The sequence below is a fragment of the Tenrec ecaudatus genome, chromosome 1 (assembly GCF_050624435.1).
Source record: "Tenrec ecaudatus isolate mTenEca1 chromosome 1, mTenEca1.hap1, whole genome shotgun sequence".
In the NCBI taxonomy this organism is placed as follows: Eukaryota; Metazoa; Chordata; class Mammalia; order Afrosoricida; family Tenrecidae; genus Tenrec; species Tenrec ecaudatus.
Genome location: NC_134530.1, coordinates 163,533,660 through 163,560,695, shown reverse-complemented (window position 1 = coordinate 163,560,695; position 27,036 = coordinate 163,533,660). Strand labels below are relative to the sequence as shown.

Genomic DNA, 27,036 nt, shown 5'->3' with positions numbered 1-27,036 from the left:
TCCACTTCCCTCCAGACTTGACGTGAATATTACTTGCCCCGAATATTGATCTTGGCGTCATCCTTCCCTTCCCACCTGCCATCCACGCAGATTTCTACACGTGTGTAAAAGGACTTAGGTCTAGGTACCCAGTACGGTGCCCAAGTGTCTGAGCAATGGATGAATGAACGCATTTTTAAACCGTTCCTTCATCGTACTCATGCATCCAAACCAAAAAAAACCAAACTGACTCATGGCGGCCCTGTAGGACTGGGCAGAACGAACCCTGTGGGTGTCTGAGAGTGTAACTTTTGGGAAGAAAAGCCCCCTTTCACTCCCCTGCGTAGTACTTGTAGAAGTGTGTTTGAATGGGCTTCAGCCCCGAGAGAACAAGCATGGGTTTTTTGTTCACTGCCATATGCCCAACACTGGCATCATGTCTAGCTCCCGGCACTGGTTAGCAGTCACCACCCAGTTGATTCGGACCCCAGGTGATGTCCTAGTGTGTGTCAGCAGAACTGTGCCCAGAGGTTTTTCACTGGCTGCTGTCTGGGAAGCAGCTTGCCCAGCCCCTGAGAGAGGACTGGAGTCTCCATCCTTTCCTCCATTGTGCACATGGTAGGAATAGTCAATGGAAGCTGCTTTCTTTTTCTGCCTGTATTACTGAGAAGCTGTGATCGCTTCTACTCTGGGCTGGAACCCTGCACCCTCGTATTGCTGGCCTTTGAGCATTCCTCAAGTAGCAGGATGTAGAGCAAGTGCCCTCTTTCCAAATAAGACCCTTCCCCAAACAAGGCTGCTTCCTGAATGAATGTAACCAGCCAGACAGTCACCTCTCCATGCACTTTTGGACCCGACAGGAAAGAGACAACCATCGGCCAGCGAGAGAAGCCTTTAATGAAAGGAGTGGCAGGCCAGGTCTGCAACTCTTGCGCCCTTGATGGGGAACGGGAGTATGAGAAGGGAAATGCGGGGTGATGGGGGCCTAGGGCAGAGGGGCAGGTCTGGCAGGGTGGAAGAGAAGGGCGCTGCCCGAGTGGGTGGCCTGCTCAACTGTTCTCCCAGAAGAAGTTGTTACAAGCCACAGTGAGGGCGGCTACCAGCACCACATACTCCTGGAAGTCCACCTCCCCGTCTCCGTTGTCATCCAGCTCCTTCATCACCTTGTCCACAGCATCCGCATCCTTCTGGGTCTGCCAGAGGAGGAGAGGGAGAGGCAGGCGCATAGAGAGTTTAGGGGTCCGGCACTGAGGCATGGATTGGAGACAGATGAGCTCAAGGGAGAGCGGTAGCTAATGAGACTCCTCTACTTTCCTCCTCAAACGTAGCAAACATGGTGTCTTCTCGAATAAGCTCTTTCACATGGCAGAGAGAGATGCTCTAAATGACCAGATGTTGAGAGCCACGCGCTGCACGAAGGGCTGTGAGCGAGCATGACCTCATTTAAATCGAAGGCAAACAGTAGGAGGTAGGTTTCACTATTCCCATTTAAGAAGAAACAAATTGCCAGTCAGTAGGCCCGTCACTCGCCCTAAGTTACGGAGGTAGGAAGTGGGGGGCTATATTTGAACCTAGGTCTGTCATCCAAGCTCAAAGCTGATGCACTTTGTACTGTATCTTGAGGCTTCTCCTAACTCTCTGACTCCTGTTAGCATTCGCAGGCTAACTCTCTCTCTCACTCCCCTCAAATCCAACTACTGAGCATGCTCCATACTGCGCGCTCTCCCATGCGTTTGCTCCCGCTGATGGCGTCCCCTAAAGTGTCCACCTGCCTAGACTCACTCTGCCGGCGGGCGTCTACTCCTGTCTGTCACCTCTCCCCCCACTAGCTTCCAGTGGCAGTCCATGGCTCAAGCGGCATCTCTCCAGAGCAGCTACCTCAATCAGGTTAATATTCTCTCTCAAACTTCTTGGGGTGGGGGAGACCCTTGTTAGGGGTTTTTCCTCTGCTTGTTTCCTAGAGCTACGGTTAACTTCGCCAGTCCTTCCGCCCTCCACTGTGAGCCTTGTGACTGATGGAGCTACACAGGCCCTAGCACTTAGAAGGGACTCAGTAAACCAGCGCCGTTAGACTGGAACCGGGAGCCCCCAAGAGAGAAGCCTGGGAGAGCAGAGAGAGGGCTGGCCTGGGCTGGGGCTGGGGGTGAGGAGATGACAGGGAGGGAGGTGCCCCCCCCTCCCCTCCCCTCCCCTCCCCTCCCCTGCCCCTTCCCCGAGCTCACATCCAGGAAGCTAGTGAGCTCAGTCTGCAGCAGCTCCTTCAGCTCCTTCTTGCTCAGCTTGTACTTGTCCCCTTCCTTGCCCGAGTGGGCGTGGAACACGTTGATAAGGGTCTCCATCGCAGACTCCAGCTCGGAACCCATGTTAGCGGCTCGGCTCACCTACCCCACCCACCCCAGGGTGGAAGTGAGCCGGGGGCGGGGACCAGGCCCAGGACATGGAGAGGTCGGGCTGAAGGGCCTTGGTCCCACAGCCCTGTGGCTGTCCAGTCTTTTACTGAGATTGTATGTGGTGGGGAAATTGCAAACAGACCTCAGTCCAGACTAGACAGAGTCAGACTCTGGGCATGGGGATAGGGCAGAGGGAGCTGGGCTGACGCTGGGCCGTGGCAGTGGACGCTTGGCTTCCTAGGCATAGGCTGAAGAGGGTGGGGCAGGAGGAGTGGTCACGGGATGGGAACAGTCTATTTTTACTCTGGGCCTTGCCTGCCCAGTTGTTGAATGTAGTGGGCTGGGGTCTCCTCCACAACCTTGACTCCATACCCACCTCTAGGGAAGTCACTCTGGTGTCTCTGGTATGCCTAAATGGAGGGGTGGCAGCCAGAGTGGGTGGCCCAAGACTTCTTTGGGTGAGGGTCTCACTGCCAATGAGACACCTTTAGTCCCTCAACTCAGATATCGCTGCCAGGTGGGCTTCCCTGCGTGGCTTCCCATTCCCCCAGGTGGAGTCCTCTCAACTTCTCCATGCAGCCCACCCTTCCATCAGGTGGGAAGGGAGTCTTTAACCTTATCCTTGGCGTCTAACGGTCTAACTCCAGAGAGGGGAGAGGAGACCTGCAGGGCCTTGTCCCCCCCTGCTGCTCTCCATCCCTTGATAACCCCCCACCCCTGGGCCCAGCCGGGTCACTGTGGACAGTGGGAACCTGGAGAATGAGGTTGGTGTGTGTTGGAAGAGATCAAGGGACTCAGTGTGAGGGACCTTGAAGTTGAAGGGGCTGGGAGTAAGATGAATGAAGGGGCCTGGTGAGAGGGCAGGGGCGAGAAGCTTGCCAGTCCAGGGGGCCTCTTTTCCATTGCCCGGGGATAATCAGCCTCTCCACAGTCCCAGGGGGCAGCTCAGGTATCTCAGATCAAGTGTCCCCATCCTTCCATAGGCCTGGGGGGCTGGACAATGGGCCTGATCCGATGACATACCGGCTCTTCAATGGAACCCTTGTGAGTGTCACCTGAACTCCCGGACATGAGAAGTTGTCACAGAGAACCTGTGGAACCGGAGCTGGCACTGATAGAGGAGATAAGTGTGTGGGAGGGCGGGGTACGGGGCCTGAATCCTTGTCCCATCCAGGAAGGCCACCCGGAGTTTGCCTGGAGCACTGAAAGCACCCTGGAGTAGTTGTTGTTGTGTGTGTGTGTGTGTGTGTGTGTGTGTGTGTGTGTGTACCGTTCTGAGTGGACTTGGATGGGAGTGGGGAGTTACAGATGGGAAAACAAGGGGGGCTTGGGGGTGGGGGGAGAAGAGCCTGGAGGCCTGGGCAAAGAAGGGGAGGGGGAAGGGGGAGGTCATGTGAAGGTAGAGTTGGGGTCGGGAATAGTGCCACAGTATTTCCTCTTCCTGATACACATCACTCGTGCTCCGCCAGCCCTAGACTTCTGTGAGACCTGAGCTCTTGGCAGGGCTGGGTGGGAACGGGAGACTGAGGCTGGAGCTGGAACGGGTGGGCAGAAGCATGGGCTTCTATGGGCTCTCAGTCTTACTCCCCCAGAAAGAAGGCAAGGGCTGGGTCCCCACCCCTGCCTCCCCGGGGAGATTTAGGGATCCTTGGGAAGAGTTTTGTGGGCTTCTTGCTGGCAGGCCAGACACCTGGGAAGCTCTCGGCTGCCAGGCTCCTGCTGGCGGCATTATCTCTTGAACTCTCAGATCTCCCTCCAACTTTCACTCGCCTCCCCATACCACCTTCCGGACCTTGTTTCCCCCAACCCCAAACCACTGCCACCCTGACTATGTCCCCTTCAGATCCCCAGTCCCTTACCGTGTCATTTCCCCCAGTCTCCTGGAGACCCCCCTGAAATCCCCTTCCCCACAAGCTGACCAGGGCAGGGCCCTCGCCTAGAGAGGGCAGGATACTCACGGTTGGCCAGGCCGAGGTGAGAGCAGGTTCTGGACACACAGCTGAGCCTGTGAATGTGGCTATTGGAGCTGCGTGGGGAGACCTGTCTTCACTTGTCCTTCCCCTGCTGACCCCCCTCCTTCACCAGCTCCTCCCCTTCACCGACACCCAGTGGGGCAAAGGGCCAGCAGTGGACAGAGGCGCCATCTGTCTTCTGGGCTGGGACAGGCTGCCTGTGTCCTCCTCTCCAGCCGTGGTGCCCCCACCTTCTCCCTTGCTCTCATCAACAAGGAGGCCCTGGGAGGGGTATGGATGCCTCAGCCCCTGGGTCCACTGGGCAGCCGCTGTGCTCTGCTGCACAGGGAAAGGGGAGGGATCCCTGGAGGGGGGGATGTCTTAGCCTGGGGCTCTGACATAGGGTCTCCCTGGGTCCTTGAGTCCTCCTGGCCAGGGTGTGTGTGTGTGTGTATGTGTCTGCCTGAGGGCTTTCAGTCTGAGACCCCCAGGGGCTCCTCTAGGGGGTCTCAGTCTCTCAGTGTCCAGCCTCCTTTGTAAAGTCTCATCCAGGAGCCCTCAGATTGGATCTCTCAACCTTGAGCGCCTTCTGGGCGAGATCGGTCACAGGGCTTTCAACGTGCGGGCACCTCAGCCCTCAGCATCTGCACGGTGGTGGTGGTGGTGGTGGTGGTGGTGGTGGTGGGGTGCGGACAGCAAGCCCCCTGACCTGGGAGGGATGGACCCCTGCTGGCAGTAGTGTCCGGCAACTCTGGCCGGACTTCCCATCCCTGCCAAGCGGAGGCGCTGTGGGGCTGGACTGGGCGCCAGAGCCCCGGGCCTGGTGGCTCAGGGGTGTGGTTGGGCGGTCCCCTTGCTTCGGCAACCTGACACCCCGGCCTGGGAGCGGGGCGGGCGTTTATAAACCTCAGCCCTGCGGCTCCGCTTTCCGCACCCCGTGTCCGCGCCCGGGTGAGTGAGCGTGTCTATAACCCTGCAGGGCAGACCCTGGGGAGCCCAGCTCGGAAAGGGATTCGGGAAGTGGTTTGGGAAGATCAAGCCACCGTCCCAGCAGCGCCGGGGCGGGAAGGGGCGGGAGGTGGGTGGAGGTGGTCACTGAGCCTGGTCCCCTGCTTCCAGTCTGGCCCCCAGCTCTCCCCTCAACCCCCCAGGCTGGGTGTCCAAGCCCGCCCCACCCGCCTGGGCAGACTGTGAAGTCCCTCCTGGGTCCGGAAAAGAGCAGGTCTCTGGGGTGCGGGGCTCAGCGCCTGAGGGGGGAGGCAGGAGGGGTCTGTCCAGACGGAGACAGCCCAGACCACCGCTGGGCATTTGCCAGACCCTGGACTTCTTGGGCCCCGGCCGGTAGGGCGGTCAGAGGGTGTGGGCGGAGTGCAGCGGGTGGAGATCCGGCTCTGGACACAAACAAGCTTGGGAGGCAAACAAGTCCACCGCCCTTTGAGGCTGGGTGAGACTCCAGAGGGACCCCAGGAACCGAAGCCCCTCAGAGGGGTCCGAGACAGGGAACTGCAAAGAAACCCCACTCCCCGCTTTTCCCCTAACCGAGCCCCTCCCACAGAGGGCACTCCCATCCGAGGACCATCCCATTTAGAGAGTTCGCCAAGCACGCAACTCTTCAAGTGGACTCCGGACTCCAGGAAAAAGTGCCCCACTGAGATGCAGCTGCCTGAAGTCTTATCCGCCCTCCCCTTTCCCTATGATCCCCCTGCCAGGCAGAGTGGGGGAGTTCCTGGCTCCCCAGGCTCCCTGACTCTCTCCCTGCAACTCTGCCTCTCCGCAGGTCAGCCTCTCCGACATTAGCCTCAGCCCCAGGGACCTAATGGCGGCCGAGCCACTGACTGAGCTGGAGGTGGCCATCGAGACGGTGGTGACCACCTTCTTCACCTTTGCGGGGCGGGAGGGCAGGAAGGGCAGCCTCAGCATCAACGAGTTTAAGGACCTGGTCACCCAGCAGTTGCCTCACCTGTTCAAGGTAGGTGAGGGTCTGCACTGATTGTGGAACATGGTGTGTGTGAAGGGTAATACCATCAGGTAGGATAATGTTACTGGTAGAGGGGGTGAAAGGAGCCCCCCGACTGGCTGGTCGTGCTAGCCTCCTTCCTGAGTTAGCACATCCCCACTGGTTACCTTTAAAAGGAATTTTAAGAAAATCGTTTTATTAGGGGCTCATACAACTCATCACAATCCATCCATACATCAATTATGTAAAGCACATTTGTACATTCATTGCCCTCATCATTCTCAAAACATTTGCTCTCCACTTAAGCCCCTGGCATCAACTCCTCATTTTACCCCCTCCCTCCATGCTCCCCACCCCTCCTCCCTCATGAACCCTTGATAATTTATAAAATGTTTTTTTTTGTCGTATCTTGCACTGTCCGACATCCCCCCCACTTTTCTGTTGCCTGTCCCCCAGGGAGGAGGTCACATGTAGATCCTTGTAATCAGTTCCCCCTTTCCAACCCACCCTGCTACCCTCCCAGTATCGCCACTCACACCACTGGTCCTGAAGGGATCATCTGCCCTGGATTCCCTATGTTTCCAGTTCCTATCTGTACCAGTGTACATCCTCTAGCCAGACTTGCAAGGTAGAATTGGGACCATGATAGGAGGGGGGCATTTAGGAACTAGAGGAAAGTTGTATTTTTCATCGTTGCTACATTGCACACTGACGGGCTCATCTCCTCCCTGAGACCCTTCTATAAGGGGATGTCCAGTGGCCTGCAAATGAGCTTTGGGTCTCCACTCCCCACTGCCCGCCTCATTCACTATGGTAAGTTTTTTGTTCTGATGATGCCTGATACCTGATCCCTTCCACACCTTGTGATCGCACCAGCTGGTGTGCTTCTTCCATGTGGGCTTTGTTGCTTCTGAGCTAGATGGCTGCTTGTTTACCTTCAAGCCTTTAAGACCCCAGACACTATCTCTTTTGATATCCGGACACCAACAGCTTTCCTTACCACATTTGCTTATGCACTCATTTGTCTTCAGCGATCGTATCATGCAGGTGAGCACACAATGATATGATTTTTTGTTCTTTGATGCCTGATAACTAATCCCTCCGGCACCTCGTGATCACACAGGCTGATGTGCTTTTTTCCATGTGGGCTTTGTTGCTTCTGGGCTAGATGGTTGCTTGTTTACCTTCAAGCCTTTAAGACCCCAGACTCTATCTCTTTTGATAGCCTGGCACCATCAGCTTTCTTCATCACATTTACTTGTTCACCTGCTTTGTCTTTATCAGTTGTGTCGGGAAGGTGAGCTTCATAGAATATCAATTTAATAGAAGAAAATATTCTTGCATTGAGGGAGTACTTGAATGGAGGCCCAATGTCCATAAAACGAATTTTTTACAGCAAGGGACGGGCCTAGTACACTTTGGATTTTCCACCAACCACATATACATTATGTTTTATTTCTAGTGTCTGGGTTAACAGTCCTCTCCCTCTTTGACCCCCTCCATCTTTACCACAGGAGCCCTAGTGGTGCAGTGGTTTCATGTTGGGCTGCGATCTACATGGTCAGCAGGTCAAAACCACCAGCAGCTCTGCGGGAGAACAACTGGGCTTTCTGCTCCCCTAACTAGTTACAGTCTTGGCAACCCACAAGGGCTTACTATGAGTCAGCACTGACTCGACGGCACTGCGTTCAGTTTTGGCTTGATCATCATCACAAGGGCACTGGACAGATGACGCTGGGATTTTCTCGCCTCGTGTGTGTACGTGTAACTAAATAGCTGAAGAGCGATATGTGTAAGTATGGATGTTGTGGGGCTTTGTGCTTGAATCAGATCATACTGTTGGGCTCTTCTGTCTGTCCTGTGACTCCCTAGTCTCGTTTCCCGATACAGGGCTGGACCCAGAGCTGGCTCCCAGGAGACTCATCGGAGCTAGAAGGAGGTGAAGAGAAAGCGTGGTCCCAAGTCTTCATTTTATGTAGTGCAAAGGGCTTGCCAAAAACAATACAGCCAATTTTTGTGGAATCACAGTATCTCAGGGTAGGAGGGACTTGGTAGGAGCATTTGTGATCACTTTTCACCCACTGGGGGGGACCCCCTAGGTCCCCTTAACAGGGTACTTGCTGGGCTCATTCCTCTTCTACTCACGATAAGTTGGGGCTTCAATTTCATCACCTCTGGGCCGGCACATCATTCCAGGCTGCTTAGTTTCTTTTACATCCTTTCTGAAAAATCCCAGCCACCTGAAAGCAGGTGAGACTATGGATTTTCTTAAAAGACAAATGACTTTCTGAAATGTGTGGTCTGTTGTCTGCAAAATCCCCAGCATCCTCAGACTTCCCCGAGTGTTGGATGCCCTGAAGGTGCCCCACTCCCCAGGCCTTGTCGAGCACTGATCGTGCATTCTTCCTCGGCCTGCAGGGGGCGACCTTTTGCTTTTCGTGAGAACATACAGCCTCCCTTATTGCATTCCTTACAGCCCTTCCGCCTCTGGCTTACTCTTCTCTTCTCACCATCGCTCCTGCCCTTCTCAGTGGCCTCAGTATCCCTGTAGGTAACTCAGCCAGAATCCGGGTTTCTTTCAATTTCTCGAACTCCCCACTTTCAAAATCGACTTGGCCTGCATTTTCTCAGCAGCCTACTTCTCTGTTCATACTTTAAACCTTATCATTAGCCATTCTCCACCCCCCACCCTTACTCCCCACCACACACACACACACACACACACACACACACACACACACACACACACACACACACACACACACACAAAAGAAGGTACCATCTCCAAATCTTAACTTCAAGCATTTCTTTATCTGACTGCCATCTCATGACTTGCTAAACTGACTCTTCTATCTTGTCCTTCCACCCAGGATTCCCTTTACGACACCTTGGCCTCTAATCTCGTTGCCTTAGTCTGGGTAGACTAGAGAAACGAAGTCAACACTCTCATGTGTGTAACAAAGAGCTTTATATACAAGATCAATTGAACATTGAGAAAACATCCCAGCCCAGTCCAGATCAAGTCCATAAGTCAGAATATTAGCCTATATGTCCGATGACAATTTTTAAAGTCCTCTTCAGACTCATGAAACACATGCAATGATGCTGAATGCAGGGAGATCATAGGCCAGTGGGTGGAAAGTCTTGTGGATCCAGTAGTAGTGTAAGCATCTCAGCGCTGGCATGTGTAGTTCCATGTGTCTTGTCAGTTGCACTGTCTCTCAGAGAGTCAGCTGAGAGGGAGCGTCTCCTGCCTCCACGGTGGAAGACAGGAGTTCCCAGAATCCTCAGGAGAAGGCCATGCCCACACAGAGGCCTCATTGGCTGTGATCTGATAGACAGGCTAGACTCTACTCCTTCACTCTAAATCCTCTCAAGTTGACAAATGATTATATAACTACCACACTCTCGTGAACCCTGTTTTCAGCGCGGTCGCCCCTCACGTCCTCATTGCCCTTCTCAACTCCCAGTTCTAAGGTTCATCCTTAGGATCACTCCGTTAACCCCCTTGCTTTCCTTGCTTTCTGTCCTACTGTCTGGCAGCATCCCTGTCACTTGTTGCCTTGACAAATTGCGTGTGTCTCCTGGCGACCCCATGCGGCACAGAGTAGAACTGCTCCATAGGATTGTCTTAGTTATAATCTTTATGGAAGCAGCTCACCATGGCCATGCCACTGCTTGAACTAAAGCTCAGCGCCATCTGGTGGTTCCTGACTCACAGCAACCCTATCGGGCAGGGTGGAGCTGCCCTCGGGTTCCGAGACTGTAGCTCTTCCTCATGTGAGTCAAGAGCCTCCTCTTCCTCCTGAGGAATCCTTGGTGGTCCTCCAGCTGCTGACCTTGTGGTTAGCAGTCGAACGCATCACCCACGGTGCCATCGGGACTCCTGTAATGCCATGAGGCGGGTTTAAATTGCCACCTCGAGGGGCGTGGTCAGGCACAACCTGCTGATGCCGCGCAGACTAAACCCAACAGTCTGTCGACATCAACTCCCAACGTTCTGCATCTGCACGTGGAGCTGAGTCTGGCTGGAGAAGAAGCACCGAGTCATGCAGACTGGTCTCACTTTAAATCTGCAACTCTAAGTGACCTTGGAAATTCTACTTATCTCCTTCGTCAGCTCACCAGTTCTCCCAGATGGTTACCTGGCAACTTTTCCTTAAACTTCAGTGCCTCCTCCCACATGCTTTCTCTCAGTTGATGACTTTGCTCCATAGTGCACTGAGAAAGTTGGATCAATCTGGAACCTTCTACTTACTCTCTCTCCCAAGTCTCTCCCAGGGCGATCAGTACATCCTCTGCCTCCCTTCCTGTTACCATGCTTGGTCTGTCTTATGCTTGTCACTGCTTCTGAAGCCAACCTCTTCACTGGTGGCCTGGATTCCATTTGCTCCTCTCATTTTCTTACAGACTTTACACTGGCAATTACTCTCCCTTTCTTTCTTGCATCATTTGATTTTAAAAAATAATCGTTTTAATGCCACATCTTACACAATCCAATATATCCATTCATGTACAAATTTGTTGTTCAGTCCTATCAAGTGGAGTTATATAATCATTGATGCCATCAGCTCCCCATCTCCCCACCTCCCTCCACCCCCTTCCCACACCCTCAGGGAACTGTTGCTCCTGTTACTGTTTCTGAAGTTATCTATCTTGACTTTCATGTACCGAACAATCTTAAATATACAAATGAACATACGCAAATCTAACATGATTAATGAGTAGAACAAATAAAAACCATAATAGTAAGGGGAGGAAATATTAGACATCTAGAGGATAGTTATGTGGTTCACCAGTGCTATACGTGTGGCCCTTCTGAGAGGGATTGTCCAATTATCTTGCAGGTGGATTTTGGGTTTCCAATACATCCCCACCCCTTTACATTGATTTGGTTGTGTGTTTTTGAACTTCTGACACTTCTTCATATTGACACCTCATGATCACACGGACTGGTGAGCTTCTTCCATGTAAGCTTTATTGTTACCCTGCTAGATGGCCACTTGTTTAACTATAAGCCTTTAAGACCCAGGCACTAGATCTTTTATAGCCGGGCACCATCAGCTTTGCTCACCGCAATTGCTTATGTATCCATTTTGTCTTCAGTGATCGTGTCAGGAAGGTGAGTATCAGACAATGTCACATTTTTAGAACAAACCATTCTTGTACTAAGGCAAGATTCAAGTAGAGATCCAAAGTCCATCTGCTTCTTTGTTACATATGCATATATATAAATATATTTTAAAATTATATTATTTTTTCCTCCTATCCCACAGTGATGTTTCCCCATCATTCGTGTTTCAGTAATTACTCTCAGCTACAATTCATCTGTCTAAATGCGTCGAGAAAAGCTACCCACTCCTCGCGGTCAAGTTTAGAACACTTGCTATTCTCCTGTGCCTGTCATCATGCATCATCCAATTGTTCCTTTCTGATGGGTCATTCTTTCTATCAGAACTTTTTAAAAAATGAATTGGGTGATCAGTTTTCCATTGAGCAATCTATACACATTTTGTTTCATCTCATTGATTGTAATCTCCACAACGTAACATTACATTTCCTACTTCTTCCCCCGTGTTTCCCATTTTCATTCCTCCTCCTTCCCTAACTTTCTCCATGAATAAATGGTGCCCCTTTGATCTCAAATGGTTGATTATTCTAAAGGGTGTGGCCCTTACCAGAGTTCTTGTTCCCCAGATAGGACTGTTTGTTACTTGGCTGAAACCTGAGCCATGGGCGTGAATTCATTTCTAGACCTAAAGGGGTTCCATCAGTCTATCTGACCAGTCTGCCTAGTCTTTTTAAAAAGTGATTTTGAGTTTTGCTGCATATTTTTAGCTCGCTCTCTCCAGGACTTTTAATGTGATCGCTCTGAGGGCAGTTGGTAGAGGTAGCTGAATACCATCTTGTTTTTCTGGTCTCTGGGGAGTGGAGGCTGAGGTTGGTGGGGCCCATTGACAATTGGGCTTATTGTTTGTATGTGTCTTTCCATGTTTACCACTCTTCTCTCCTCCAGATGGGGAGAGACCAGTAGTTGCTCCTAAGACTCCAGGCACTACTCAACCATAGTCACAAGTTGAGCGTGTCTCTTGTGGACTATGTTAGGCCTGATGACCTCGGTGTCTCCCTGAGACAATGGTGCTGAGCCCCCAGGCTCCACTGGGCCATTCTTACCCACCTACAAATATACTGTAATACCATCCATCTTGAAAAAAAGAAAAGATGAGAAAAAAGCACACCTCCCTTGGCCTTCTGACTTCCTCCAGCAAGACCTTCTGTTTCTGATCCGCTTCAGCGCAAAGCTCAGAAGCCGTGGGAGTTACCCTCTCTCCACTGCCTCATGTCATGATCCTCCCTCTGCCCTTTTCCGCTTAAACCCATTCTATTCAGGTTTTCATCCACACCACACACTGGTGACTATTACAGACGACTTTTCTTATTGCTAAGCAGTCAGTTCATAGACCTGTTTACATTGTTGAAATGTTTTCTTTATTAGGTGTACTAGATACCATGCATCCCTGATTTTCCTACAGTCTCCGCGGCTGCTTCTCTTTAGTCTCCTATGCTTTACACATGCAGAATCCTCTTCTTCCCAATCTCTGAATGCTGGGTGTTCCTCCAGGCTCCGTTTGTAGACTGGTTTGCTCCTCTATTTACGTTCACTCCCTTGGTGACATTAAGTACTGTCTATATGCTGATGATCCCCAGATTCATCAGAACTGTTCTTTGGACTCTAATCTGCCTACCTCCAACTGTCTACCTTGAATTTTCCTCTTAGGCATTTCAAATTAAGCATGTCCAAAGCAGAATCACATTTCTTACCATATCTGTGTGCAACTATGCCTCACCGTCTAAGCAAAATGGGTCTACGATTACTCAGACCAAAATCTCTGTTGTTCTCATACCCCAAATCATTCTGCCAAATCCATCAGCAGATTGGCCCCCCTTTCAAAATACTTGAATCCAATCACATCTTAGCAACTCAATTCTTCCACTACCTGTCCTATTAGGACAGCTTCATAAATGACTTCTCTACTTTCATTCTTGGTCTCCTAGAGTCTATTTTCAAACCTGCAGGAAGAGTTTTCTTTTTAAAATTGTAAATCAGATTGGAAGGGGGGATCAGGGAGGGAGGGGGAAAAATGAGGAGCTGATATTAAGGGCTCAAGTAGAAAGCACATATTTTGAGAATGATGAGGGCAACAAATGTACAAATGTGCTTGACACAATGGATATATGTATGGATTGTGATAAGAATTGTACGAGGGATAAGAGTTGTATGAGTCCCTAATAAAATGTAAAAAAAGAAAAAAAAAAAGAATTGTACGAGCCCCCAATAAAACGATTAAAAAAAAAAGAAAAGAAAAAAATTGTAAATCAGATCATGTCATTCCTCTGTTCTCAACCCTGGGTATCCTCTTACACACTGAACAAAATCTCACTTCTTTCCTATGAGCCAAAAGGCCCTGAGGTCGGCCTCTCTGTTTCTCTCATTCCGTTTGTTCTTCCCTTTGATGCCTCTGCCATTGTGTCAGCCTTGTTGCCCTTTCTTCAATGCCAAGCATTTCCACTCCATGGCTTTCTTGGCGTGCTCCTTCCTTGGTTCAGAACACTTATTCAACAGCACTTATTCTTCGTCCTCACTTAATTCAGATTTCTGCTCAAATGGAAAATCCTCAGACTCATCTTTCACCACCCTTATAACTTGACCTCCATTTATTGTTAGCTGTTTACCAGGATTGTAAGTTCCATAAAGGAAGGGAATCTGCTTATTTTATCTCCAGTACTTAGGGCAGCGCCTGACTCCTAGTAGGTGGTTAGTAAGTATTTGTTGAGTGAGTGAATGAATGTGTCTTATATGTTGTTTTAGAAATAGCTTTTAAAAATTAATAATGCATATTGAATATTTTCCTATTAAGAAAACATAAACCTGTTTGTGGCACTGCTTTAAAGAGAAATGAAGTCTTGATATATTCAACATTATAGATTAACCCTGAACCTCATGCTGAATGGGTCAATTACAGAAGGACAAATCGTGTTGGAGCTAATTAATAGGTGACTATATAGAGCTCAGAGGTTAATGGCGGTTAGCAGAAACTAACAGGTTACACGAGTCATGGCATCATTTTCCCTGTGAGCAAAAGAGCAAAAGAGCTAGACGATGCCCAGCTGCTACTGTCGTCAGCTATTCTGGTCATTGCCACATAGACAGCCAGTGGTGGAATGGAAGAAAAAGATGAAACATAACCTTAAATACTTTCACTCAACTCACAACAAAGTTAAAGAGTAGGCTTGATGTCTCAAACACGAATGGCGAAAGACTAGATGAATTATGAGGTGACATCAAGAACGTTATCTGTGAAAAAAGCAAAAGATGACTAAAAAGCAAGTAGAGAAAGACCAGAATGAGTGTCCGAAGTGGGTCTTGACTATAGAGCAGCTAAGGCAAATGGAAGGAACGACGAGGTAAAAGAACTGAACAGAAGACGTCAAGTGTTACTCAAGAAGACAAGATCTTATCATGAAATGTGCTAAGACCAGGATTAGGAAACCAAATGCTAGACCTTGCTCAAGCATCAAAAGAAGGTGGAAGTGATACGCAGAATCACAAGCAGAAAAAATTGGTCAACATTCATCCATTTCAAGGGGTAGAACATGACCAAGGACTGATGATATTGAAGGAAGAAGCCCAAGCTGCACCGAGGGCATTGAAACAAGGCTCCAGGACTTGGTGCAATACCCACTGAGATGTCTCAACAAATGGGTGCCGTGCTGGGAGCACTCACTTGTCTGTGCGGCGATATTTGGAAGACAGTTACCTGGCAAACTGCTGGGGGAGGTTCCTATTCATATTCATTCCGAAAATGGTGATCTGATGAATGCCGAAGTTATCTAACAGTATGATTAATATCACATGCAAGTAAAATTACTGCAGATAATTAAAAATCGCTTACAACAGTATATCAGAAGAGAACTGCCAGAAACTCAAGTCAGATTCAGAAGAGGACTTGGAACAAGGAGTATCATTGCTGATGTCAGATGAATCTTGGCTGCAAGCGTGTGACTCTGTGGATCAAAGTACATTCTGCATAATATTGGAGCGAATGGGAATTCCAGAACTTACTTGTGCTTATGCAGAACTTAGACATAGATTAAGAGACAATTGTTTGAACAGTATAAGGGGATATTGCATGATTTAAAATCAGAGAAGGTGTGTGTCAGGGATGTAGCCTTTAATCATACTTATTTAGGCTTTATGCTGAGCAAAAATAATTCAAGAAGCTAGATTATGCAAAGAAAAAGGTGGCGTTAGGAGTAGAAAAGACTCAATCACAACATTCAGTATACAGATGACACAGCCTTGTTTGCTGAAAGCAAAAAGGCTTGAAGTATTTACTGATTGTATTAGGTTTTGTGTCACCTTAGGTGGGCCAGGATCCTAAGTAGTCTGTCACCCTCCTATTATGTGACCTATCATACTATAGCATGCCATTGTGGGAAGGGTTGTGTGCAGCAGTACACCTTGCTCAGGTCACAGCCTGATGATATCTCCTTGGGGGAGTGACTTGCTTTGTGTATACACATCATCATTGTCGAGAATGCCTCTTCTTCCTGCTGGCCTGGATCCTGCATCTAGCCTCTTGTTATTTGGATCAGTGGCCTGCCATGTTGCCAGCTGGTTCTGGGTGCTGTTGGCAACTTGCCATGTTGCCTGCTGGACTTGGATTCCCTTGACTCTGGATCCATTTACCTATGGTCTTCCTACTTCCTGATTTGTCAACTCTAGCAGCTGCATGAGTTAGGCAGGCCCTCTGGTTTAGTATCCGACCCATGCCCTTGAGCTGGACTAGGGCTATCCACTCTGCAGCTGTGTGGGCTGCTCTCTCGATATACGTTTCTTTCTTAAACACTGTCTTTCTCCAGAGAAGTCTACAACCTTTAGTATGGGTTATATCTCAACCCAAAGAAAACAGAAATCCTTGCAATTGAACCAATGAGCAAGCTTATGATAGAAGAAGAAATCATTGAAATTATCAAGTTAATGCTCATGGAGGCAGCAGTGAAGAAAGCAAGCAACTTATTGCATTGGGGAAATCTGCTGCACAAGACCTCTTTAAATGTTAAAGAACAAAGATGTCACTCTGAGGACTAAGGTGTGCCTGACCCAAATCATGATATTTTCAGTTACCTCCGATGCATGTGAAAGCTGGCCAATGAATAAGAGATTAATTGATGCATTTGAATTATGGTATTGGTGAAAGTCTTGCTTGGATCCACAATCAATATTCATGGAAGCAGCAGTCAAGATCAAATGATGCAGTGCATTGGGTAAATTGCTGCACAAGACCTCTTTAAAGGAAAAGCAAGGATGTGACTTTAACCCAAGCCATGGTATTTCCAATTGCCTCATATACACGTGCCTCATATACAGAGGTTGGACATTCAATATGGAAGAGTGAAGGAGAATCAGAGCCTTTGAATTATGGTACTGGAGAAGAATATTGAAAATCCCCATTGTGGCTGTTACATAAGCTGTCAACTTGTGAAGGGGTGGAGTCTAGCCTGTCAATCAGGTCGCAGCTTGATGACCTCTTTTGGAGGTGTGAAGAAGATAAATAGCTCACTGGAGGCCAGATACACTCTTTCTCTGCAAGACACTCCTGCTGACAAGCCACATGGAATGGCACTGATAGAGCCAGAGCCCTGAAGGGGCCACATGGAGACACACGCCAGTGCTGAGATGCTCCCGCCACCACTGGAGCCACAAGACTTTCCACCCACTGGCCTGTGATCTTCCTGCATTTGGTGTCATTGCATGTGTTTTGTGAGTCTGAAGAGGACTTTATAGATTGTTATCAGACATATGGGCTAATATCGGACTGACGGACTTGATCTGGACTGGGCTGGGATGGTTTCTCAATGTTCAGTTGCTCTTGTATCTAAAACTCTTTCGTATACACATATGAGTGTTATGGACTCGTTTCTCTAGTCTGCCCAGACTAACAGTCAGTAAACCTCACTCTCCCAATTAGGTGCACAGAGGTATCCCACTCCACATGCCTGAAGGCCCTCAGCTCCACTTGTTCAGTGGGCTGGGAAGTGCACCACTTTCATGCTGTAGCTCCTGGTTCTGCTGCTGCTGCTCCTCTGCCACTGCTCTGGTGTCATGGCAGTCCCCTGGATCAAGGAGGTTCAATGCTCAGGGACCTCAAGGTCCAAAGGATGCTCTTCACTCCTGGCTCTTCTCTCTTCCAGGCAGTGAAATCCCGGCTTCTTGCTTCCGAGAGAGCTCATTTTATACCCAGCAGGATGGCATGCTCCAGGAACTCTGTTCACCATCCCTTACAACTGAATCCGACCAGTGCCTTTTCCCACCCCTCTTACCCAGACTCACCAGGAAAAGGCTGGTAGGTGGGAGTTACAGAAACTGGCTGGAAGAGCCACCTCCAATAATTCCCTGCACTCACTGCAGACATGTTTTCAACAGAGACCAATCCCTTGAGAAGGACCTCATTCTTGGTCAAGTAGAGGGTTAGTGAAAAGGAGGAAAGCACTAAAAGAAATGAATCGACACAGTGCCCGCCACAGGCGGCTCCGGCATAGCAGATGGTGGGGCGGCACATGTCTGAGCAGTGCTTTGTTCTATTGCACACTGGATCGCTAAGAGTCGAAAGTGACTTGACTCACTTAACCTAACAACAGGCTGGAACAATTAAAAAAAAGTCTTGATAAATATTTACATGGCTTTTTCTATGAACCATTGTTTAGTTCTTTTTATTATTTTTTAAAATTTTATTTATTATTAAAATTTTTAAAAACATTTTATTAGGGGGGTTTAGTTCTTTTTATCAAAGATTTTTTTCCCACATTGATTTGCTATAGCTCTTCATAGAATCAGGACCTTAGCTTTCTGCCCGTGAACATCTGTTGCAAGGTTCCCCGACTTTTCCATTTGTCCTTTGCCTTTGCTTTTGGTAGTTACTGCCATGTGAAACATATATATTAAAAAAAAAAGAATTGGACAATCAACTCTCTCAAGGATTTCCTAAATGACTTTTAAATGGTTTATAGCATAAAGTGGATCTTTCCTACTTTAATAGATAAAAAGTAATAACTCAGTTCTTCCTTTTATTTAAAAAATTTCCCACTGATGTGAAACACGTCCTTTGTTATCTGTTCAACTCCCATGTGCATTTTGGCTTTCTTTATTCTGCTTCACGGATCTATGTATTTATTATCTCTCCATTGGTAATGTGCTTTAATATTTTATCACAAAAGATCCTGTAGATTTGAATTGAACCAGGATGGTTGAGTCATCTCCGACTTATGCTGGCTTCACGTGTGTTGGAGTGGGACCCTGTCCCACAGTGCTTTCGGCTTTAATCTTTTAGAAGTGGGTGGCTGAGCCGTTCTTCCATGGAGCCTCTAGTGGACTTGAACCCCCAATCTTTTTGTTAGTAGCCAAGTGCTACTCTGTTTGCACTACCCAGGGACTCCTATATAATTGGAATCATGTCAAAATTGTTGAAAAACACATCTTTACACTATTGAGTCTTACTATGAAACAGCAGTGGGTTTCAATTGACCCCAGCTCTCTTTGGTCTCCTTTGGCCCGGTTTTCTCCATAAAGATGTGATTTCTAGATTTCTGCCTCAGTGTTTTATGATTTTACTATTTTAAGTGGGATTTTTCTCATTTTATCTTCTAACTGGTTAATTTCATGTAGTTAAAAGTTATTGGGTTTTTTTGGTGTGTGATACTGTAATCGGTGCCCTGTTCATTTCTGATGGTTTAAAAGTTTTTCATGTGTGAGGGATACAGAGAAGGGGATCCGAGGGCAGCTGACAGTCTAGGTTCAGTTGCAGGTTGGTCTCCTGTGGGACTTCCTCTTCCTAAGCCTTCATTTTCTCATCGGCGACACAGAACAATATCCTCCTGGTGGGGCTGGCCTTGCAGGTATTCAACCAGGGTTTACTGAGCAGCCCCACTGTCCTGCCCTGGCACTGTTGTGGGCTTCAGCATCCAGTGGCGCACAAGGACGTTCTCCCAGGCACGGGGATGGCAGTGGTGAACAAGAGGGAGGACGTCCCCGAGGCCCTGAGCTCATGGAGCCTTTCATTGCAGCAGATTATGAGGATTCAGTGAAGTCAAGCGTGCAGTGTTTAGCACGATGTCTGGGACAGTCAGCACGATTAAATGCTTACGCTTGTTTGAAGTGCTAGCCTTTATCACAGTTTTGATTTTTCTAAGTATGCAATTATATAATTGCTAATATTCTTTCCCAATACTTATGTACCTTTTATTTCTCTCGCCTAATTGCATGTTGTCGTTATCTCTCCTAATATAATGTTACACTGGGCACCCTTGCTTTCCACTGGCAATATTTATAGTGTTTTACAATTAAGCGCGATGGTAAAATCCTTGTGTAGTTCTTCTATGAATTAGCGCTGTGCCATCTGTAGGCCTGGCAAGTCTTCTCTGCCTTCATCCAAGTTAGATTCACACGTTGAGCATCAACGGTGGCCCAGGGCACCCTCCTCTGGTTTGATGTTGATCTAATGTTTAATCATCAATGTTATGATTGTGATTGTTTATCCTGCAACCCATCTTTTGATCCTGTTGACAGTATTCATCGATTTTGCAGGCAACTTGTGGAAGACGTTATCAAGGGCTCCCTAGAATGCCATTGCCTTACCTTCCAGTCTGGGACCCAGGGGGAAAGATGGGAAGATATTGACACTCCAAACCCACTGTCATCAAGTCCATTCCAACTCACAGTGACCCTACAGGACGGAGCAGAACTGCTCCACCAGGGTTCCCACGCCCGCCACATCTTGCTTTTGTGGAGTAACTCGTGGATTTGAACTACTGACCTTTTAACTCTCAGCTGAGTGCTTAACCATTGTACCACCAGGGTTCCTTGGAAAGGCATGAAACCAAGAGAACCCAAACCCACTCCATTGGGTTGACCCCAACCCTAGTGACTCAATGGGGAGTTTCTGAGGCCGTAAATCTGAGAGAAAGAGAGAGAGAGAGAGAGAGAGAGAGAGAGAGAGAGAGAGAGAGAGACCGCATGTATTTTTCTTCCACGTGGAGAGGCAATTAGCAAATCAGCAGATGAGTGAGATGAACTTGCCCAGAGCGCCCATGAAGGAAGGTGGCTTCAAGGTTGACCAGACTGGATCCATGCCTACAAGAGGTATCCCCCTCCCCTGCATTGGTATCTTTGGTTAAATCTCTTTGGTTTATTTTTGTGTCTTCATTGTTTTATTGATCGTGTTAACTATATTTATTAAAATTGTTTTATTGGGAGCTCATGCAACTCACCACAATCCATACATCAATTGTATCAGGCATATTTGTACATATGTTGCCTTCATTCTTTTCTAGACATTTACTTTCTATTGAGCCCTTGGTATCAGCTCCTTCTTTTTTTTCTCCCCCCATTAAAAAAATGATTTTATTGGGGGCTCATACAACTCTTATCACAATCCATACATACATCCAGTCTCAAGCACATTTGTATATTTGTTGCCCTCATCATTTTCAAAACATTTTCATTCTACTTGAGCCCTTGGTATCAGTTTCTCATTTTTCCCTCTTCCTCCCTCATGAACCCTTGATAATTTATAAATTATTATTTTTTTACATGTCTTACACTGACTTATGTCTTCCTTTACCCACTTTTCTGTTGTTCATCCCCCGGGGGGAGGGGGTTATGGGTAGATCATTGTGTCAGTTCTCCCTCTCCCCCCCCCTTCCTCTTACCCTCCCAGTTGGTTCTGAGGGGTTTATTTGTCCTGGATTCCCTGTTTCCAGCTCTTATCTGTACCCGTGTACATGCTCTGGTCTAGGTGGATTTGTAAGGTAGAATTGGGATCATGAGAGTGGGGTGGGGGAGGAAGCATGAAAGAACTAGAGGAAAGTTGTATGTTTCATCGGTGCTACACTGCACCCTGACTGGCTCATTCCACCCCCCTCCCCAGGCTCTTCTGTAAGGGGACCTTGGTCAACTCTAATGGCCGACTTGGCGTCCTGGAATCAGCGCCTCCTTATAGGCCCGTCTCGGCTGTCTGGTCTCTTCCCAGCTGTGCATGGTTGGTCATTGTGCTTGTCATTCCACATTGCCCACGATGGAAGTCTTTACACCCCAGCAAATGGCTTAAATCAGGTTCTTCCTCCTCTCCCAGCTGGTGCCCCTTGGTGCTGCAGGCAACCCCCGCCCCCCACCATCCTCGCGCTCTCAGAGAAAGGCAGCTGGCAATTCTGTGTCCTTGTTTGTCTCAAGAGGGGCTCGGTTTCTAACTCAGCCCTTCCTCTTGGTGTCTCCCCAGGATATGAGCTCCCTGGAGGAAAAGATGAGGAGCTTGGACGTGAATCAGGATTCAGAGCTCAAGTTCAATGAGTACTGGAGGCTCATTGGGGAGCTGGCCAAGGAGATCCGGAAAGAGAAGGCCCTGGAGATCCGGAAGAAGTAAACAGCTGGCTGGACTGGGCCGGGTCGGGCTGGCCAGGCAGAACCCCAGCCTCCCCAAATAAAGCTTCCCTCTTGAAACTAGAATGTGCTGCTTCTTCACTGTCTTCCCATTTTATCTGAGACCACCTGTTGCTGTCAAGGTGATTCCGACTCGTAGGGACCCTGTAGCACAGAGTAGAGCTGCTCTGCGGGGTTTCCAAGACTGCGCCTTCCCAGAAGCAGAGTGCACATCCTTCTCCTGCAGCAGGACTGGTGGATTTGAACTCCCAACCTTTAGGTTCACAGCCATGTGCTTAACCACTGGGGGCATCTTCTCTTGAGGCAAGTGAGTGGGATAGCTTTCCCCTACCTGGGGGTGGATCTGAAAACGGTGGGCTCCTTAAGGACCTGTGCCCTGCTGCTGTTGAGTGAATTCCCACTCTGGATGACCCCAGGTGCCGGAGCACAGCTGCTCCATAGGGCTTCTTGGCTGCTGTCTTTGTGGAGACACTTTGCCAGGCCTTTCTACCGCAGAGCCACTGGGTGGGTGGGCTGCAACCACACACCTGGGGGCTAGTCGAGTGCAAACTGCCTGCTGTACTCAGGCTTCTTGAAGGCAGTGAATGTTACTCACCTTCACAAGTCACAGCAAGCACCTAACTCTATGCTTTGTCCGAAACCCAAACCCAAACCATGTGCATTGCTAGGAAGTTGATTCTGACTCATAGTGACCATACAGGACAGAGTAGAGTGACTCATTGGGTTTCTAAGGCTGTAAATAAATCTTAATAGCAGCAGACTGCCTCATTGTTTTTCTCCCACAGAGTGGTGGTGGGTAGGGTTGAACCACTGACTGTGTGGTTAGCAGCTGAGTGTTTAACCCACCCCAACACCGGCACTGGGAGAGGTAAGTCAACGCTCCCCCACTCCACAGCTCTTGAGACAGAGCCTTCTGCCTCCCCTTCTCCCACCACCTTGCTGGGCAGGGGAGGCTGGTGGGGAGGAGAGTGCTGAGTTCTCCAGCCTCCATGCCATCCGGGTTAGTTACATAGACTCTGCAACTTCCACCCAGACTCCCCTGTTCTTGTTTGTCTCTCCAAAATCTGCCTCCTCTGCTTTAGTCCTTGTTGTCCTCAAGTCGGTTCTGACCTATAGCGACTCTACGCACAACAGAAGGAAACACAGTGGTGGCTCCTCTGCCTTTAAGAGATGGATGCAAAGCACTACTAACCGCAGGGCCCTGTCTCAAAGGGCTGTGAGAAGGGACCACAATTATGCTGATACAGCGAGTGACCTGTGACTGGCACCCGCAAATCCCAGGAAGCAGAAGGTAGAGGCGGGGCCGGCCTTGGCCCAGTGTTGGTGGACTTAGTTTCTTGGCTGGTCCCCCCTCTCCCTGTCCCCTTGTTGGAGGGGCGTGTGGTTTGCACCACCTGCCGCCAGAGGGAGCACGGGCAGGGCGGCTGGGCGCACGCTGCGTTCTGAGACCGGACTCTGCCCATTTACCCGGCAGTCCAGTCCGGTGGAGCCGGGGCAGCCGCGCGCGTCCGTCCGTAAGGCCCCGGGCGGCGCCCACACAGGGCGGCAAATGCGCCTGGCTGCTGCCTGAGAGGCTGCCCTGGAAGTAAGTTCTGGCGATGACTTCGGAATTATCAGCCCTGGAAATCCCCAAGAAGTTCACTTCTACTCTGAACACACACACACACACACACCACCACCACCACCCCCACCCCCCATTGGATAGGAACTGATTTTACTGGCTGAGTCTAGAGAACTTTTATGTGAGACCAGCTCTAGCTCCCCTCAAGAGCCTATTGAACCCCTCCATGGCCCCTCCCAGCAGACTGAGACACCTCAGTGGGACGCCCAGGCTGGCACTTTCTGGGAAGGGGGGCTGATACATTCTGGATCTCTAGGGCCCCTCCTCAGTCAGAGACCCTTGAGGGACCACCAGACTTAGATTCTTCAGAGATTCAAACCGAGGCCCCAGTAGGAAAGTCCCCCCACCTCCATCCCCAATTGAGAGACCCTCAGAAGACAAGACTTGGAGGCGTCTCTTTGCGGAGTCCAGAAGTACAGGGGCCCTAGCAGGAGACCCAGGGAGGGAGGAGTGTGGGAAGGTATAGTCTGATCTCAGGGTTTGGGAAAGAAACCCCGGGGGACTTTGGTTCTGGCCCACCCTGACCCCTCTGCCCTTTGTAGCCCCTTTCCTCTGGGGCTGGGAGATGACCAGGGCCATTGGGTTGGGGATGAACTGAAGCTGGGGTCCTAAGATGCCCCCAGGATGAGGGTAGCTTGCTGTGCAGCAGCTGCTGAGCCAGGGAAACGCATGGCGACTGGAGGGGGGCGGGGGAGGAGCAAGCAGCCAAACGAGTTTGGAGAGGCAATTAGCTGCCAAGAGCCACTTGGGCCATCACCATTTGAGGAAACCTGGGAGTGGGGGAGTCAGGATGACACCCAGTCTGGCCACCTCTACCAGGTTGCCCTTCTACGGTCCCTTCCACCTGCCCCTCCTCCTCGGACTGGGAAAGACTAGGGCTCTGGGACCTGGGCACACGGAGTACCCTCTCCTCCTGGGACCTCTCTCACCCCGCTAGCCCCTCATTCCCTTAGTGTTGCAAACCTTGCCTGGTGAGCCCCTGCCCCTCCAGTTCTGGTCGTTGACCGCAGACCCAGGGCCCCTTCTCTGCCCCACAGTTCCCTTAGGTCCTGCCACCGCCCAGGCTTAACCCAGGGCGTTTCCAAGCCCCTCCCTCTTTCTTCCCAGCCCCTCCTTTCTCCCTACAACTCGACAAGCTGGTCTAGGGCCAGGGGTATCCCAGACTGGGTACTCCACCGGTTCCCTTTGCGCGGCAAGGGGGCGGGCTTTCTGCTCTGGCCAAAGGAGGGTGGGGCCCACACAGCTGGCTCCCAACCCAGGAGGCAGCAATAGCAGGGGTGGCTTGGGGAAAAGGCCCAGCCCCACTGGCTTCCCCTCCCTTCCCCCAGGTATAAGAACCGAGCTCAGGTGTGCTGGCCCCTCCTGTCCTGCCTCAGCAGCTGCCAGCAGGTAAGGAAACCCAGGTCTTTTCACCCAAATGGGCTGCCATTTGCTGGGAGGGCAGACTTCCCCTCCAGACTAGAACCTGGACTGCCAGGGGAAGGGCTGAGGGTGGTGGTGGTGGTGGTGGTGTGTGTGTGTTTAGAGGAAGGGGCAAGAACAAGGAGGCTGAGGTGAAACCTAAGGGATTCCCTCTAACTGGGCTGGGGTTGTGTGTGTGTGTGTGTGTGTGTGTGTGTGTGTTTAGAGGAGGGGGCAAGAACAAGGAGGCTGAGGTGAAACCTAAGGGATTCCCTCTAACTGGGCTGAACTGGGGCTGTGACCTTAGCCTGTGTCTGGCCTCTTGGTGAGAATTGGGTGGATCCCAAAGGGGGAGCTGAAGAGGACATGGGGGCCCCTCCGTTGTCCCCTCTTCTCTAGGCGAGGCATGAGCCACCAGCTCCTTTGAGACAAGCTGCAGGACACAGGACTCTCCAGGGAGGCGAGTATACCCGGCACCATGGGCCAGTGCAGATCTGCCAACGCTGAGGTACACGCCCATTCATCCCTGTGCTCCGTGCTCCCATACTGCCCTGCCCACCCTGAGTCTCTGTGGTCGCCACAGCTTTGGGCCCTCATCTCAGCCTGCCAACCTGTAAGGACCTCATCTATGAGCCCCAGCCCCCTCTCTGGTGCCCACACAGGGTGCTCTCAACAGAGTCCTCCCAGGGAGACCACATGCTGGGGCCTGCCCTCCTTGCCTGGAGGCTTGGACATGGAGGAGGGAAGGCTTTCCTCACCTGGCTCCACAGAGGCTGCTGTGTGCCTGGGACGCCCATGGGGCAGGGGCAGCTGGATTCTGCGTTTGGGGCTGGGTGGGAGTCTGGGTGCCTTGTTGGCTTTGTGGGCTTCTGGGGATGCAAGGGATCCCTGGGCAAGGGGGTGGGTGGTAAGGGAGAGCCTCCTGGATGCAATGTGACTCCCCTGCTTCAGGATGCCCAGGAATTCAGTGATGTGGAGCGCGCCATTGAGACCCTCATCAAGAACTTCCACCAGTACTCCGTGGAGGGCGGGAAGGAGACGCTGACTTCCTCAGAGCTGCAGGACCTGGTCACCCAGCAGCTGCCCCACCTCATGCCGGTATGGGTTCAGAGGGAATGCACCCCGCCCCAGCCTGTTCCCCAGGACCCCACCCAGACTGCTGGGCCCCTGGCACCAGCCATCCCCAGCCCTTCCCCTGCCATGGCCAGGTAGGCCGAGTTTCTGCTCCTGCCCCTGGGCAGGGTGTGGTGGGACTGTCTGAAGGTGCTGCCTCTCTGGGCTTAGGGTGTCCTCTGTCTCCGCAGAACAACTGTGGGCTGGAAGAGAAGATCGCCAGCTTGGGTGGCTGCAGTGACTCCAAACTGGAGTTTGGAAGTTTCTGGGAGCTGATTGGAGAAGCTGCCAAGAGTGTGAAGCTGGAGAGTCCTTGCAGGGGGAGCTGAGACGCTTTTGGAATTTGTGTGTGTGTGTGTGTGTGTGTGTGTGTGTGTCCGTGAGCCTGGAAATAAAGCTCTTCTCTGTACCACCACCACCTTATCACAGAGCCTACAGTTCTCCTTGCCTGTGGCTCAGCACAGGTCCATCTCTGCCTCCCCGGGGCCTCTGAGCGCCCATTCCTGGAGCCCATGGGGCCCCGAGGAGTCCCACCAGAAGGAGGCTGGGGCGGGGGGTGGCGTGGCAAAGAGGGGTTGGGGTCAAGGATGCATATTGAGGGATAAGAATAGTGTAAGATCCAAGGAAATTGGTAATGGGGCAGAGAGGCTGGGTCTAGGGGATGATTTGAGGAGGGGCTGGGAACAGGGCTGTCTTCATATGAATATTTGATACTCAAAAGTATCTCCAAGCACCTGCCCCTCCTAGCCTCTCCTCCAGTTCCAGCCATAGCTGTCTGCCCAGTGCCATCTCTTCCTACCTCCAGCTTTACCCCCGCCTCCGCCCAGGGTTCTGTCCCAAGGCAAAGGCAAGGGAAGGGGAGAATAGGGCTGGGTGGGGGAGGAATCTGAGAAAGCCATGCCTGACCTGTGACCTTGGGGTGGAGGGACCAGCTGGGTGCTTGGGTATTTACACACTGATGATTGTTTTGTATCATTTGATTAATAAAAAAAAAAAAGGAAAAAAAAAGACAGCTGTTCTGATTGGCTATCCCATGGGTTTGAAGGTACATGACATAGGGAAGGGATGGGCAGGGGGGCGGCCATGCTAAGGCCCAGGTGGTTGGCAGTGGAGGTGAGTGGGGGCTT

At 50.5% G+C, this 27,036-nt stretch overlaps 3 protein-coding genes across 3 annotated transcripts; 2 read left to right on the top strand and 1 right to left on the bottom strand.

Moving 5' to 3' along the window:
* Positions 1 to 856: 856 nt before the first annotated feature.
* S100A1 (S100 calcium binding protein A1) lies at positions 857 to 4,481 on the bottom strand. Its single transcript, XM_075562292.1, has 3 exons — positions 4,328 to 4,481; positions 2,202 to 2,360; positions 857 to 1,172 (listed from the first exon to the last, which is right to left on the bottom strand). Exons 2-3 carry the CDS (start codon positions 2,340 to 2,342, stop codon positions 1,029 to 1,031), a joined length of 285 nt encoding a protein of 94 aa, XP_075418407.1. The 5' UTR covers positions 2,343 to 2,360; positions 4,328 to 4,481; the 3' UTR covers positions 857 to 1,028.
* A 654-nt stretch (positions 4,482 to 5,135) lies between these two features.
* S100A13 (S100 calcium binding protein A13) lies at positions 5,136 to 21,840 on the top strand. The gene is made up of 3 exons (XM_075562278.1): positions 5,136 to 5,272; positions 6,099 to 6,290; positions 21,614 to 21,840. The coding sequence occupies exons 2-3, from the start codon at positions 6,138 to 6,140 to the stop codon at positions 21,755 to 21,757; spliced, it is 297 nt and encodes a 98-aa protein (XP_075418393.1). The 5' UTR covers positions 5,136 to 5,272; positions 6,099 to 6,137; the 3' UTR covers positions 21,758 to 21,840.
* A 1,307-nt stretch (positions 21,841 to 23,147) lies between these two features.
* On the top strand, positions 23,148 to 26,820 carry S100A14 (S100 calcium binding protein A14). Its single transcript, XM_075540384.1, has 5 exons — positions 23,148 to 23,359; positions 24,724 to 24,784; positions 25,196 to 25,304; positions 25,748 to 25,894; positions 26,101 to 26,820. The coding sequence occupies exons 3-5, from the start codon at positions 25,275 to 25,277 to the stop codon at positions 26,236 to 26,238; spliced, it is 315 nt and encodes a 104-aa protein (XP_075396499.1). The 5' UTR covers positions 23,148 to 23,359; positions 24,724 to 24,784; positions 25,196 to 25,274; the 3' UTR covers positions 26,239 to 26,820.
* Positions 26,821 to 27,036: the final 216 nt, after the last annotated feature.

Bases quoted from the DNA above. Each gene is read 5' to 3' on its own strand.
- S100A13 (XM_075562278.1), top strand. From the start codon at position 6,138: ATGGCGGCCGAGCCACTGACTGAGCTGGAGGTGGCCATCGAGACGGTG. The intron at 6,291-21,613 runs GTAGGTGAGGGT...GTGTCTCCCCAG, and splicing joins AGTTGCCTCACCTGTTCAAG to GATATGAGCTCCCTGGAGGA.
- S100A1 (XM_075562292.1), bottom strand. From the start codon at position 2,342: ATGGGTTCCGAGCTGGAGTCTGCGATGGAGACCCTTATCAACGTGTTC. The intron at 1,173-2,201 runs GTGAGCTCGGGG...CTCCTCTGGCAG, and splicing joins AGCTCACTAGCTTCCTGGAT to ACCCAGAAGGATGCGGATGC.
- S100A14 (XM_075540384.1), top strand. From the start codon at position 25,275: ATGGGCCAGTGCAGATCTGCCAACGCTGAG. The intron at 25,305-25,747 runs GTACACGCCCAT...CCCCTGCTTCAG, and splicing joins GCAGATCTGCCAACGCTGAG to GATGCCCAGGAATTCAGTGA. The intron at 25,895-26,100 runs GTATGGGTTCAG...CTGTCTCCGCAG, and splicing joins AGCTGCCCCACCTCATGCCG to AACAACTGTGGGCTGGAAGA.